The sequence below is a fragment of the Balaenoptera physalus genome, assembly GCF_965194825.1.
Source record: "Balaenoptera physalus genome assembly, chromosome: 1".
In the NCBI taxonomy this organism is placed as follows: domain Eukaryota; kingdom Metazoa; phylum Chordata; class Mammalia; order Artiodactyla; family Balaenopteridae; genus Balaenoptera; species Balaenoptera physalus.
The window spans coordinates 15,334,614-15,349,082 of NC_138882.1; the positions used below are offsets into that span (position 1 = coordinate 15,334,614).

Here is a 14,469-nt window from a genome sequence, read left to right on the forward strand (position 1 = left end):
TTGGATTGATCCCTGGATCATTATGTAGTGTCCTTCCTTGTCTCTTGTAACATTCTTTATTTTAAAGTCTATTTTATCTGATATGAGTATAGCTACTCCAGCTCTCTTTCGATTTCCATTTGCATGGAATATCTTTTTCCATCCCCTAACTTTCAGTCTGTATGTGTCCCTAGGTCTAAAGTGGGTCTCTTGTAGACAGCATATATATGGGTCCTGTTTTTGTATCCATTCAGCCAGTCTATGTCTTTTGGTTGGGGCGTTTAATCCATTCACGTTTAAGGTAATTATCGATATGTATGTTCCTATGACCATTTTCTTAATTGTTTTGGGTTTGTTTTTGTAGGTCCTTTTCTTCTCTTGTGTTTCCCACTTAGAGAAGTTCCTTTAGCATTTGTTGTAGAGCTGGTTTGGTGGTGCTGAATTCTCTTAGCTTTTGCTTGTCTGTAAAGCTTTTGATTTCTCCATCAAATCTAAATGAGATCCTTGCCGGGTAGAGTAATCTTGGTTGTAGGTTCTTCCCGTTCATCACTTTAAGTATATCATGCCACTCCCTTCTGGCTTGCAGAGTTTCTGCTGAGAAATCAGCTGTTAACCTTATGGGAGTTCCCTTGTATGTTATTTGTCGTTTTTCCCTTGCTGCTTTCAATAATTTTTCTTTGTCTTTAATTTTTGCCACTTTGATTACTATGTGTCTCGGCGTGTTTCTCCTTGGGTTTATTCTGTATGGGACTCTCTGCGCTTCCTGGACTTGGGTGGCTATCTCCTTTCCCATGTTAGGGAAGTTTTCGTCTATAATCTCTTCAAATATTTTCTCTGATCCTTTCTCTCTCTCTTCTCCTTCTGGGACCCCTATAATGCGAATGTTGTTGCGTTTAATGTTGTCCCAGAGGTCTCTTAGGCTGTCTTCATTTCTTTTCATTCTTTTTTCTTTAGTCTGTTCCGCAGCAGTGAATTCCACCATTCTGTCTTCCAGGTCACTTATCCGTTCTTCTGCCTCAGTTATTCTGCTATTGATTCCTTCTAGTGTAGTTTTCATTTCAGTTATTGTATTGGTCATCTCTGTTTGTTTGTTCTTTAATTCTTCTAGGTCTTTGTTAATCATTTCTTGCATCTTCTCAATCTTTGCCTCCATTCTTATTCCGAGGTCCTGGATCATCTTCACTATCATTATTCTGAATTCTTTCTCTGGAAGGTTGCCTATCTCCACTTCATTTAGTTGTTTTTCTGGGGTTTTTTCTTGTTCCTTCATCTGGTATATAGCCCTCTGCCTTTTCATCTTCTCTATCTTTCTGTAACTGTGGTTTTTTTCTACCATTTATATCTTGAAGACTCTCACTTAACATAATTTTTATTTAAAAAGTTCATGATCTTCTGTTAGCTGTAAATCTTTAGAACAGAGATTGGCAGACTTTTTCTGGAAAGGGCCAGACAGTGAACATGTTGGGCTTCATGAGCCGAAGGGTCTCTGTTGGAACCGCTCAACTTTCATTGTGGCACGAAAGCAGCGATGACGATGTATGAACAGATGTGATTGGCTGTGTTCCAACAAAGCTTTCTTTAACAAAAGAGGTAGAGGACGGGAATTGGCCTGTTAGTCATAGTTTTGCCAACCCCTTCTTTAGAACGTAAAAGATTTCTTTTGCTAATATCAACAGGATTTCCTGTGGATCCACGAAAGGTACTAATAGTAGCTGGCCATCACAACTGGATTGTAGCTGCGTATGCCCATTTTGCTGTGTGTTACAGGTATTGTATAATTAATAATGGTTTGCTTTTTATTTTGGGGGGTATTTTTTAATATTGTGATTTTATTTTTATAGATTTAAGAGCTACTTATTTTAGTCATCAAATTTTTTTCCTTCACATTTTGCCCACTTCTGTATCTCCTGATTAGATTTAGTTTGCTTTTATTCTCACAACTAATTTGGTAAATATTACTGATAGCCTCAGTGTGTCTTAAATATTGCATATACAGTATGAACTGTGGTATAACTGAGATATCTTGAAGTTACATCTTCTTGCTTAGTATATCCAGCTTCTGAATCATTTAACTATTGTATTAAATGATGAGGCAGGATTGTTAATGTGAGCCCTGTGTTTTTTGTCTATAATGATTGAGTCTTTTGTACTCTATAGTAGGGGAGAATAGGACCTTACATTGGTCATGACTGCCATACGGTTGGGAGCGAGGTAGTGAAGCAGGACAGTTGTAGGCAGAAGTGCTGTAGTTTAACATCTATAATGTGTGAGCTTTACACAGAGGTAGTTCGGTTTTACTAATTCTTGCATTCTCAGAAACTAACAGGGAACAAGGAAAAGTGCACACCAGTGATTTCTCTTTTTTAATTGGAGAAAGGGTAGGATTATTAGTTCAAAATCACTGTATGCAGTGAGAAATGTTGATGACAGGGAATGGTGTAGAAGAACAAAAATGGTTGGGATATACTAACTTAGACTATGATCCTATTGAATTTAATTGCCAAAATATCAAAAAACATATAAATATTTTGTCACTATTGAATTTAGTTAAGAAAAAGTAGCCACAATAGATTAAAAATATTTAAAATATCTTCTAAAGTTTACAGATATATTTAAAGGATCCCAGATGTATTAAATAAAAGAAAAAAAACCCTCAGTTTATGAGAGATTTGCCATATGTGTTAAAAGAAAACAAAAAGACCTCTTATATCAGTAATCTGCACTTTATATTTTCATTGCAGTAGAGATTCGGTGCACACTTTTCATTTTGAGAGCATTCTGTTGATATGTATTTTTAATATTATTTATTGAGTAGTATGAAAAATATTTTTTGGATGATTTCTTTCAGGGATGATTTTATATGAAGCAAGGCTTATTTGAAAAAGGGAATTTTTTTTTAAGAGTGTTGTTTTGAGCTTACCAGCTTATGGATCTAAATTGAGAAATGGTTTTAGATTTTGCTTTGTTTGTTTGTTTAAATATTATATACATTTTTTTGATAGGGGATTCCAAAGGAGTTGTATAACGATTATACCAAGTTATCCAGGTGTAACAGCATAATTTATGTTACTGCACAGCAGTGCTAAAGATTGTGACTTGCCAGACAGGCACACATGGTATTGCACAAAATTTCACTCATTGAGTGGCTAATACAAGAAAGATGATGCTGTTACATTTTGCATTCTTTGTTTTTGCTTTTAACCATGACTTTGCTTTCACTGAGTGTTGATGATTTCAGAGCAATATGCCCATGCAAAGTGACAAAGGGAAAGAATTAAGGACATATTAGATTTTCTCATGTACAGTTAAATCATTCAACACAATGCCAATAAAAAGATTTCAGAAGAAAGGAAAATATTCAAATTATTTTAAGAGAGTAATCATTTTAATAAATTGTTTTTCCACAGCTTTTTGTATCAATAAATTTAAAACCTTAAAAAAGGAAAGAGTAGCACAGTGAAATATTTTTCACCTATATTCATTAATTTTCTACCTTGTTAGGTTTTACTTCTATATTTCTTTTTTCTTGCTCAGTTTACAACCTGTTACTTGTATTAATGAAGAGTATTTGTGTAGATTGTTTCCCTTTTAGAGCCTTATATTACACTTTAGATCTTTAATCCACGTGGAGTTTACTTTTTGTATATGGTGTTAGATTTAGGAATCTTTTATTTTCTTCCAAGTGGGTGGCTAATTATGTTCTGATTATTACATAAATCATCCTTTCTCATTGAATATGAAAGCCCCCTTTATCTTGCTTTATATTTATTTTTATATACTTGGATCTAATTTTAGACTCTTTTTTTTTTTTTTCCATTGATGGACATTTAGGTTGTTTCCCTGTCTTGGTTATTGTAAACAATGCTGCTGTGAACAGGGGGGTGCAGATATCTTTTCAAACTAGTGTTTTCATTTCCTTTGAATATATTCCCAGAACTGGAATTGCTGGATCATAGGGTAGATCTATACTTAATATTTTTGAGGAAACTCTATACTGTTTTCCGTAGTGGCTGTACCAGTTTACAATCCCACCAACAGTGCACAAGGGTTCCCTTTTCTCCACATCCACACCAGCATTTGTTATCTCGTGTCTTTTTGATGATGGCCATTCTGACAGGTGTGAAGTGATATCTTACTGTGGTTTTAATTTGCATCTCCCTGATGGCAAGTGATGCCGAGCATCTTTTCATGTACCTGTTGGCCGTTTGTATATCTTTGGAAAAATGTCTATTCAAGTCCTTTGCCCCATTTTTTAATTGGATTATTTGGTTCTTTGCTGTTGAGTTGTATGAGTTCTTTATATATTTTGGATATTGACCCCCTTATCAGATATATGGTTTGCAAATATTTTTTCCTATTCCATAGGTCAATTTTTCACTTCGTTGATAGTTTCTTTTTCTGTGCAGATGCCTTTTTAGTTTGATGTAGTCTCACTTGTTTATTTTTTATTTTGTTGCTTGTGCTTTAGGTGTCACTTACAAAAAAAAAAATTATTACCAAGACACATGTCAAGGAGCATTTTTCCTATGTTTTCTTCTAGGAGTTGTATGGTTTTAGGTCTTACATTTAAGTCTTTAATCCATTTTGAGTTTATTTTTGTGAGTCGTGTAAGGTACAGGTCAAATTTCATTCTTTTACATGTGAATATCCAATTTTCCTCGCACCATTAATTGAAGAGAAAATGCCTTTTCTGCATACACTATTCTTGGCTCCCTTGTCAAATACTAGATGACTATATATTCTTGGGTTTATTTCTGGGCTCTTGATTCTGTTTCATAGGCCTGTTAGTTTGCTGATCATCTTAATTATTCCCTTCATTATCTGCTGAGAATTCAGAATAGGAGATTGAATATTTTTGTGTGTTGGGTTAGATGGAAGAGAAACAAGGTAAAGCATTTTTATGTGTTAAAGAGAAAGACATGCATATATGTTTAACTTCACAGTTTAACCTTTGAGAGGTAGAATCAACTGCCTTTCTAATCAACTTGGCAGTGAGGTGTTGGAAAGAAAACAGTGAAAGTTATATTGAGAACGGTCTAGTAGAAAATAAAACAGTGAGGGATTTTATGCTGATATACAGTGTGTTTTTTACAAAAAAAAAAAGAAGAACAACAACATAGGCAAACAAAATTGCTCTGACAAATGTAGCTCATCCATCTTGACCACAAAGAAAGAATCATTGTGTCCTTATATTTCTGCCTTCTTACGGTACCCTCGCCAAACCACAGCTGTGTTTTTAGTTGGAGAGTCTCCTAACTAACCTCCAAATCCCTCTATCTGGCTGGGGTCCGTCTCTTGAAGGAAAATAGGCAAAGGGAAATCCTAACTGACAGAATCTGATATGACAAATCATTTCAGCACTGAGCAGAAATTACGGATTTGGGAGTGGGGAAAGGAGTGGGGAGATGTGGGAAGGAGGGAGAGCTCTTCAAAATGAGATAACTCAGCTCTAGAGTTATGAGGTATCCCCTCACACTGGTCAGAATGCCCATCATCGAAAAATCTACAAACAGTAAATGCTGGAGAGAGTGTGGAGAAAAGGGAACCCTCTTGCACTGTTGGTGGGAATGTAAATTGATACAGCCACTATGGAGAACAGTATGGAGGTTCCCTAAAAAACTAAAAATAGAACTACGGTATGACCCAGCAATCCCAATACTGGGCATATACCCTGAGAAAACCATAATTCAGAAGGACACATGTACCCCAATGTTCATTGCAGCACTATTTACAATAGCCAGGACATGGAAACAACCTAAATGTCCAATGATAGATGAATGGATAAAGAAGATGCGGTACATATATACAATGGAATATTATAGAGAATAGACATGTGTACGCAGGGGGAAGGGGAGAGTGGGACGAATTGGGAGATTAGGTTTTACATAAATACACTACCATGTGTAAAATAGATAGCTAGTGGGAACCTGCTGTATATAGCACAGGGAGCTCAGCTCGGTGCTCTGTGATGACCTCAGTGGGTGGGATCGGGGGGCATGGGAGGGAGGTCCAAAAGGGAGGGTATATAGGTATACATATAGCTGATTCACTTCATTGTACAGCAGAAACTAACACAACATTGTAAAGCAATTTTACTCCAGTTAAAAAACAATAACTCAGCTCTAGAGGCTCCTGATGAGAAAAGGTTGGGAAACCATCTAGTTCCATAAAAATTACTTCTGAATATTGAGAAATGAAATGGACTTTTAAGTTATGATTTATTGGAGTATTATTTTATGCCAGGCATTACGCTAAAGGCTCTTGTATACATGTTCTCATTTAATTATTGCAACAACCTGTGGCATGGATCTCATCTTCCCCATTTTACTAGTGAGGAAATCAGTTTGGAGAAAAAAGTACCCCAGGTCATCCTGGGGAAAGAAGTGACAGGATTCTCAACTAAATCCTGAGTCTAAAGCCACTGCTCTTCACCACTGTGCCCACCATGCCTTTCTTTTAAATTACAGCCTCCCAAAACATTGCTATTCCATTTGCATTTTAGTTGCTCAAAAACATCTTACAATCAATATTACCTTGTTGCTCCATGTGATTGTATTGAGATCTGGGTGTCAGGAGCTGTTAATACCTCTCTCCATCCCAATGCTTCCCGTGTCCCTGGCACACAGTAGATACCTAAGAATGCATCAGAATAAATGCTGTGTTCCTGGTCTCTGGTGTTAGTAATGTCAAACAATTTTGACAACATTATTAGTAATTCTTTGACTCAGTGGGACAGGCAGTGGGCTCAGTCTGAGGGCTACCCCTCCTCACCTTGTGGTTTCTATTCCTACGGGAGTGGAATGGGGTGGAAACATCTAACAAACAAATCAACTGACCAACAAAGTTTCAGCTACAGAGACTTATGAGAAGAAAATAACATAGGTGACTTGGTGTATTAGTTTCTTACTGCTGTTCTAACAAATTACCACACATTTAGTTTCTTAAAACAACACAGTTACCATCACTCAGTTCTGGAGTTCAGAAGAGTTCAAACTGGATCTTGCTGGGCTAAAATCAAGGTATTGGCAGGGCTGGGTTCCTTTTGGAGGCTCCAGCAGAGAATCTGTTTCTTTGCCCTTTCCAGCTTCTAGAGGCCGTCTGTGTTCCTTGGATCACAGTTCCTTTTTCTGTCTTTAAAACCAGCAGCATAGCATTTTCAGATCTCTTCCCTAACTCCCACTCTCCTACCTCTGCTTATAAGGACCTTTATGATTACATTGGTTGCACCTGGATAATCCCTCCATCTCCTTAATTTAATCACAACTGTGAAGCCCCTTGGCCATATAAGGTAACATATTCACCGGTTTCAGCGATTTGGATGAGAACATGTTTGGGAGCCATTATTCTGCTTACCACATTTGGTGAGGAGTGGCATAGTTCAGATGGATAGGACAGACATCAATTTGGAGGTGAATATTAGTCTTCTAGTTTGGATTTTAATTAGCTTATACGAGACACCTACTGAGACAGGACTTTTTTTTTTTTTTTGGAGTATAGTTGATTTACAGTGTTCTGTTAGTTTCAGGTATATAGAAGAGTTAATTCAGTCATACACATACATATATCCATTCTTTTTCAGATTCTTTTCCCATTTAGGTCATCACAGAATACTGAGTAGAGTTCCCTATGCTTTACAGTAGGTCCTTCTTGATTATCTATTTTATATATAGTATTGTGTATATGTTAATCCTAAACTCCTAATTTATCCCTCCCCTGCTGCGTTTCCGCTTTGGTAACCATGTTTGTTTTCAAAGTCTGTGAGTCTGTTTCTGTTTTGTAAATAAGTTCATTTGTATTATTACTATTTTTTTTTTAGATTCCACACATAAGTGATATTGTATGATACTTTCTCTGTCTGACTTCACTTAGTATGATAATTTGTAGGTATATCCATATTGCTACAAATGGCATTATTTCATTCTTTTTTATGGCTGAGTAATATTCCCTTGTATATAAGTACCACATCTTTATCCATTCCTCTGTCAGTGGACATTTAGGTTGCTTCCACGTCTTGGCTATTGTAAATAGTGCTGCAGTGAACGCTGTGGTGCATGTATCTTTTCGAATTATGGTTTTCTCCAGATATATGCCCAAGAGTGGGGTTGCTGAATCATATGGTAGTTCTATTTGTAGTTTTTTAAGGAACCTCCATACTGTTCTCCATAGTGGCTGTACCAATTTACATTCCCACCAACAGTGCAAGAGGGTTCCCTTTTCTCCACACCATCTCCAGCATTTATTGTTTGTAGATTTTTTGATGATGGCCATTCTAACTGGTGTGAGGGGATAACTCACTGTAGTTTTGATTTGCATTTCTCTGATAATTAGTGATGTTGAACATCTTTTCATGTGCTTTTTGGCCATCTGTATGTCTTTGGAGAAATGTCTATTTAGATCTTCTGCCGATTTTTTGATTGGGTTGTTTGTTTTTTTTATATAGAGCTGCATGCTCTGTTTGTAAATTGTGGAGATTAATCCCTTGTCGGTCACTTTGTTTGCAAATATTTTCTCCCATTCTCTGGGTTGTCTTTTCATTTTGATTATTGTTTCCTTTGCTGTTCAAAAGCTTTTAAGTTTAATTAGGTCCCATTTGTTTATTTTTGTTTTTGTTTCCATTACTCTAGGAGATGGATCCAAAAAGATACTGCTACGATTTATATCAGAGTGTTGTGCCTATGTTTTCTTCTAAGACTTTTATAGTATCTGGCCTTACATTTAGGTCTTTAATCCATTTTGAGTTTATTTTTGTGTATGGTGTTAGAGAATGTTCTAATTTCATTCTTTTACATGTAACTATCCAGTTTTCCCAGTACCACTTATTGAAGAGACTGTCTTTTCTCCATTGAGTATTCTTGCCTCCTTTGTCATAGATTAGGTGACCATAGGTGTATGGGTTTATCTCTGGACTTTCTATCCTGTTCCATTGATCTGTATTTCTGTTTTTGTGCCAGTACCATAAGGTTTTGATTACTGCAGCTTTGTAGTATAGTCTGAAGTCAGGGAGTCTGATTCCTCCAGCTCCGTTTTTCTTTTTCAGGGTTGCTTTGGCTTTTCGGGGTCTTTCGTGTTTCCATACAAATTGTAAAATTTTTGTTCTAATTCTATGAAAAATGCCAGTGGTAATTTGATAGGGATTGCATTGAATCTGTAGATTGCTTTGGGTAGTATAGTCATTTTCACAATATTGATTCTTCCAATCCAAGAACATGGTATATCTCTCCATCTGTTTGTGTTGTCTTTGATTTCTTTCATCAGTGTTTTGTAGTTTTCTGAGTACTAGTCTTTTGCCTCCTTAGGTAGGTTTATTCCTTTTGTTGCAATGACAAATGGGATTGTTTCTTTTTGTTGCAATGGTAAATGGGATTGTTTCCTTAATTTCTCTTTCTGATATTTCGTTGTTAGTATGTAGGAACGCAAGAGATTTCCTTGCATTAATTTTGTATCCTGCTAATTTACTGAATTCATTGATGAGCTCTAGTAGTTTTCTGGTAGCATCTTTAGGATATTCTACGTATAGTATCGTGTCATCTGCAAACAGTGATAGTTTTACTTCTTTTCCAATTTGGATTCCTTTTATTTCTTTTTCTTCTCTGATTGCCGTGGCTAGGACTTCCAAAACTATGTTGAATAAAAGTGGTGAGAGCGGGCAACCTTGTCTTGTTCCTGATCTTAGAGGGAATGCTTTCAGCTTCTCACTGTTGAGAATGATGTTAGGTGTGGGTTTGTCATATAGGGCCTTTATCATGTCGAAGTATGTTCTCTCTATGCCCACTTTCTGGAGAGTGTTTATCATAAATGGGTGTTGAATTTTGTCAAAAGCTTTTTCTGCGTCTGTTGAGGTGATCATATGGTTTTTATTCTTCAGTTTGTTAATGTGGTGTATTACACTGGTTGATTTGCAGATATTGAAGAATCCTTGCATCCCTGTGATAAATCCCACTTACTTATGGTGTATGATCCTTTTAATGTATTGTTGGATTTGGTTTGCTAGTATTGTGTTGAGGATTTTTGTATCTATGTTCATCAGTGATACTGGCCTGTAATGTTCTTTATTTGTTTTATCTTTGTCTGGTTTTGGTATCAAGGTAATGGTGGCCTCGTAGAACGAGTTTGGGAGTGTTCCTTCCTCTGCAATTTTTTGGAATAGTTTCAGAATGCTAGGTGTTAACTCTTCTCTAAATGTTTGATAGAATTCGCCTGTGAAGCCATCTGGTTCTGGATTTTCGTTGGAAGTTTTTTAATCACAGTTCCAATTTCAGTATTTCTGATTGGTCTGTTCTTAATTTTTGTTTCTTCCTGGCTCAATCTTGGAAGGTTGTATCTTTCTAAGAATTTGTCCATTTCTTCTAGGTTGTCCATTTTATTGGCATATAGTTCCTTGTAGTAGTCTCTTGTGATCCTTTGTATTTCTGTGGTGTAAGTTGTAACTTCTTTTTCATTTCTAATTTTATTGATTTGAGCCCTCTTTTTTTTCTTGATGAGTCTGGCTAAAGGTTTATCAGTTTTGTTTATCTTTTCAAAGAACTAGCTTTTAGTTTCATTGATCTTTGCTGTTGTTTTCTTTGTCTCTATTTCATTTATTTCTGCTCTGGTCTTTATGATTTGTTTCCTTCTGCTAACTTTGGGTTTTGTTTGTTCTTCTTTCTCGTATTACTTTAGGTTTAAGGTTAAGTTGTTTATTTGAGATTTTTCTTGTTTCCTGAGGTAAGACGTATTGCTATAAACTTCCCTCTTAGAACTGCTTTTGCTGTGTCCCATAGGTTTTGGATTGTCGTGTTTTCATTGTCATTTGTCTCTAGGTATTTTTTTGGTTTCCTCCTTGATTTCTTCAGTGATCCATTGGTTGTTTAGTAGCATCTTGTTTAGCCTCCACATGTTTGTGGGTTTTTTTATGGTTTTGTCCTTATAATTGATTTCTAACCTTATAGCGTGGTCAGGAAAAGATGCTTGATATGATTTCAGTTTTCTTAAATTTACTGAGGTTTGCTTTGTCACCCAGCATGTGATCTGTCCTGGAGAATGTTCCATGTGTACTTGAGAAGAATGTGTATGCTGCTTTCGGATGACATGTTCCATAAATATCAATTAAGTCCATGTGTTCTAATGTGTCATTTAAGGCCTGTGTTTCCTTATTGATTTTCTGTCTGGATGATCTGTCCGTTGACGTAAGTGGGGTGTTAAAGTCCCCACTATTATTGTGTTACTGTCAATTTCTCCTTTCATGGGTGTTAACATCTGCCATATATATTGAGGTACTCGTATGTTGGGTGCATATGTATTTACAATTGTTATATCTTCTTGGATTGATCCCTTGATCATTTTGTAGTGTCCTTCTTTGACTCTTGTAACAGTCTTCATTTTAAAGTCTATTTTGTGTGATATGACTATTGCTACTCCAGCTTTCTTTTGATGTCCATTTGCATGGAATACCTTTTTCTATCCCCTCAGTTTCAGTCTGAATGTGTTCCTAGATCTGAAGTGGGTCTCTTGTTGACAGGATATATATGGGTCTTGTTTTGTATCCATTCAGCCAGTCTGTGTCTTTTGTTTGGAGCATTTAATCCATTTACATCTAAGGTAATTATTGGTATGTATGTTCTTATTGCCATTTTAGACACTTAGGTTCTTTGACATATATATCTATTGTCATACAATTTGTGGTTCAGTATGCTTATAGTAAGTTTCAAAATCTTGTAAGGCATGTCCCCTCCACTCTGTTTCTTTGAGATCTTAATGTGGAAGATAACCATATTCTTTGCATAGCTTTTCCAATTTCAGAGCATTGGTTCACTAGGCAGCAGTAAGGAGATGGAGTACTATAATATCAGAGCTTGTTCTGTCTTGTTTTACTTACGTGAAATTTTGTATAACATGTATGGAAAATTATAGAGCAAATATTGCTTTTTCTTTGTACTTAATTTTAACTTAAAAATAGAAGTAAATTCACATATCTTATTGAATTAAATTATGTAATTGTTATAATCACTCTCAGATATGCTGTCCTGATTGTTTTACTCTTTTTTGGCATCTCTTTATTTTATTATTTATTTATTTATTTATTTATGGCTGTGTTGGGTCTTCGTTTCTGTGCGAGGGCTTTCTCTAGTTGCGGCAAGCAGGGGCCACTCTTCATCGCGGTGCGCGGGCCTCTCAGTATCGCGGCCTCTCTTGTTGCAGAGCACAGGCTCCAGACGCGCAGGCTCAGTAGTTGTGGCACACGGGCTTAGTTGCTCCGCGGCATGTGGGATCTTCCCAGACCAGGGCTCAAACCTTTGTCCCCTGCATTGGCAGGCAGATTCTCAACCACTGCGCCACCAGGGAAGCCCTCTCTATTTTATAATCCCCTAATTTTTCTAGAGAAAAATTATTTAGAAGTACAGTCTTTGTAAAAGATTAGATCGTATTTTTAAAAAGATTAGATCATATTTAGTTTTATTATTTTTAAAAAGATTAGATCATATTTAGTTTTATTATTTATATTCCTCAATTAATGACCACAGGATTACATCATTCACCTCATTAAATAGATACAGCATCTCTTTCTTGAACAGTGTATGAGTCTAGTATATGTCGGTATCCACATAGCAGCATATTATCATTATTCTTGAAGTGCTGGCAATTCCTGCTTTGTGTCCAGTCTGACAGTTGCTAAGAGCCATCTCTATTTCATTTCTCAGTGTTTGTCAGTATTTAGAGTTTATTAGATAATTATTTCCATTTGTGTATTTCAACACATGAATCCCATCTGGTGGCTGAAGTGGGTAATTACAGACCATCCATTGCCTAGGAAAAAATAATACATATTTCTGTGTATTGCTTTTAAGTTTAAGGAAATCATTAGTTCTTGAAATTAATAAGAAGATTGAATTGCATATTTTTGTGAATTATAGTTGTATTACTTTATTGTACATTTTTAAACAAAAATGAAGCTAAAGTGATTTTATTTAGGTTGTTAGGTGATCATCATTTATGAATACTAAAGTTTGATTTTTGTGGTGAATATGTCATGTAGTATATAAAGGAGCACTTAATTTCTTCACATTTATTTGTTCTTTTTAGGTAAGGCAAAGAGAATCTTTACAGTTTTGTTTGTATCACTTGTTTGGTATAACTTTAAAAAATAGATACTCCATAGTTAAAGTTCAGGTCATTTATTGTCATGATTGCTTAACTGTAGGTTTTAAGTGTGTGAAGGCTTACTATATAATCACAGAGAATACATGTCTGAAAGACTTAAATTCAGTTAGAACAGAAAAAATTATTAAAAATTTACAGGTGTGTTTATCAGAAGTTAAATATTAAAGCATTTTTATTCAGTCAACTGCAAATCTGAATCATGATAATAAGTCTTTACATATGGGGAATGACTAGGCTCATGAGACTTTTTTCATTTAGAGTAAAACCTTTAAAATCCAGTCCTCAGAGAATGGTTTCCAAAGCCCCACATTTTATTCACTTGATAGTGCCAAGATTTTGGAGTATATATCGTATACCAGATCACTCCATTATCTTAGTTTCCATGAATAGACTGTCATCTGAAGTTTCAAAAAAAACGATTAGTTGAGTTTCAGTTAATAAGAGTAACTGAATAACTGATCAGTAACTGAAAGGAATAATAATTAGCCTGAAACTCTGATTTTTGTTGACTATTTCCATCCATCGATAATCACAGTACCAAATTTTTGTGTAGAAAAGTGAAAGGTACTACCTTTTTCTTTTTTTTTTAAGTTACTAAAGTTTTTACAATTTGAAGGACTTTGCTAAATTATCCTTTGGAGAAGTATAGAACTCTAGGCTCCTTTTAAGTGGTTTATATGTTCTCTATGTAAATATAAGGTACCTCAGGAGTAATCTGGCTTTGTAGAAGATATAGATCAACAAAATTTTATATTTAATAAATATAAAGGTAGATACATAGCTGTGATTCAATTTATTTTGGAACATTCATTTGTGTTTTTTTGCGTAAGTGCTGCTGAGTCTCACTTACGTGTCTGTTCTTACTTAACAGAATCAAAGAATCTTCAGGATGGCAGCAAGTGTTTACAAGCCCGTATTTGGATTGGACTATTGAACGAGTAGCTTTAAATGCAAAGGTGGTTGGAGGTCCACATGGAGACAAAGACAAAATGGTCGCCGTTGCCTCGGAGAGTAGCATCATCTTATGGAGTGTCCAAGACGGAGGGAGTGGAAGTGAAATTGGTAGGAAAAATCTTGTTTACGCTGTTGTATATAATGTTCTGAAGTTTAAGAGGGATTGCCCATAAATATCAAAACTAGTTATTGGACTAGTTATTAGTTAGCTAGAGCTGCTGCATCTTATTTTCAGGGTCCAGTAATGTACAGGGCTGCTCAATGTGAGAGGAATGACCTGGTAAGGAGGGAAAAACACTGAAACCTGACTGCTCTGGAAGAATGTGCTTTTCCTGAATCCTATTTAGTGGTGGCTGCTTTCTCTCCACCTCTTTCCTACCACTGGGCCCGAAGATGGGG

The 14,469-nt window shown here is 35.8% G+C and overlaps 1 protein-coding gene across 3 annotated transcripts in view; it reads left to right on the forward strand.

The window, feature by feature from the left end:
- Window positions 1–14,469, forward strand: part of KCTD3 (potassium channel tetramerization domain containing 3) — a 68,563-nt gene that overhangs the window by 17,416 nt on the left and 36,678 nt on the right. For 2 of the 3 annotated variants that reach the window (XM_082426321.1, XM_082426320.1), the window contains exons 8-9: window positions 1,656–1,746; window positions 13,988–14,178. In XM_082426321.1, the coding sequence (XP_082282447.1) occupies window positions 1,656–1,746; window positions 13,988–14,178 (282 nt within the window). Of the gene's footprint in view, window positions 1–1,323; window positions 1,570–1,655; window positions 1,747–13,987; window positions 14,179–14,469 lie in introns of those variants that run through there. The other variant, XM_082426322.1, reaches the window with a different exon arrangement.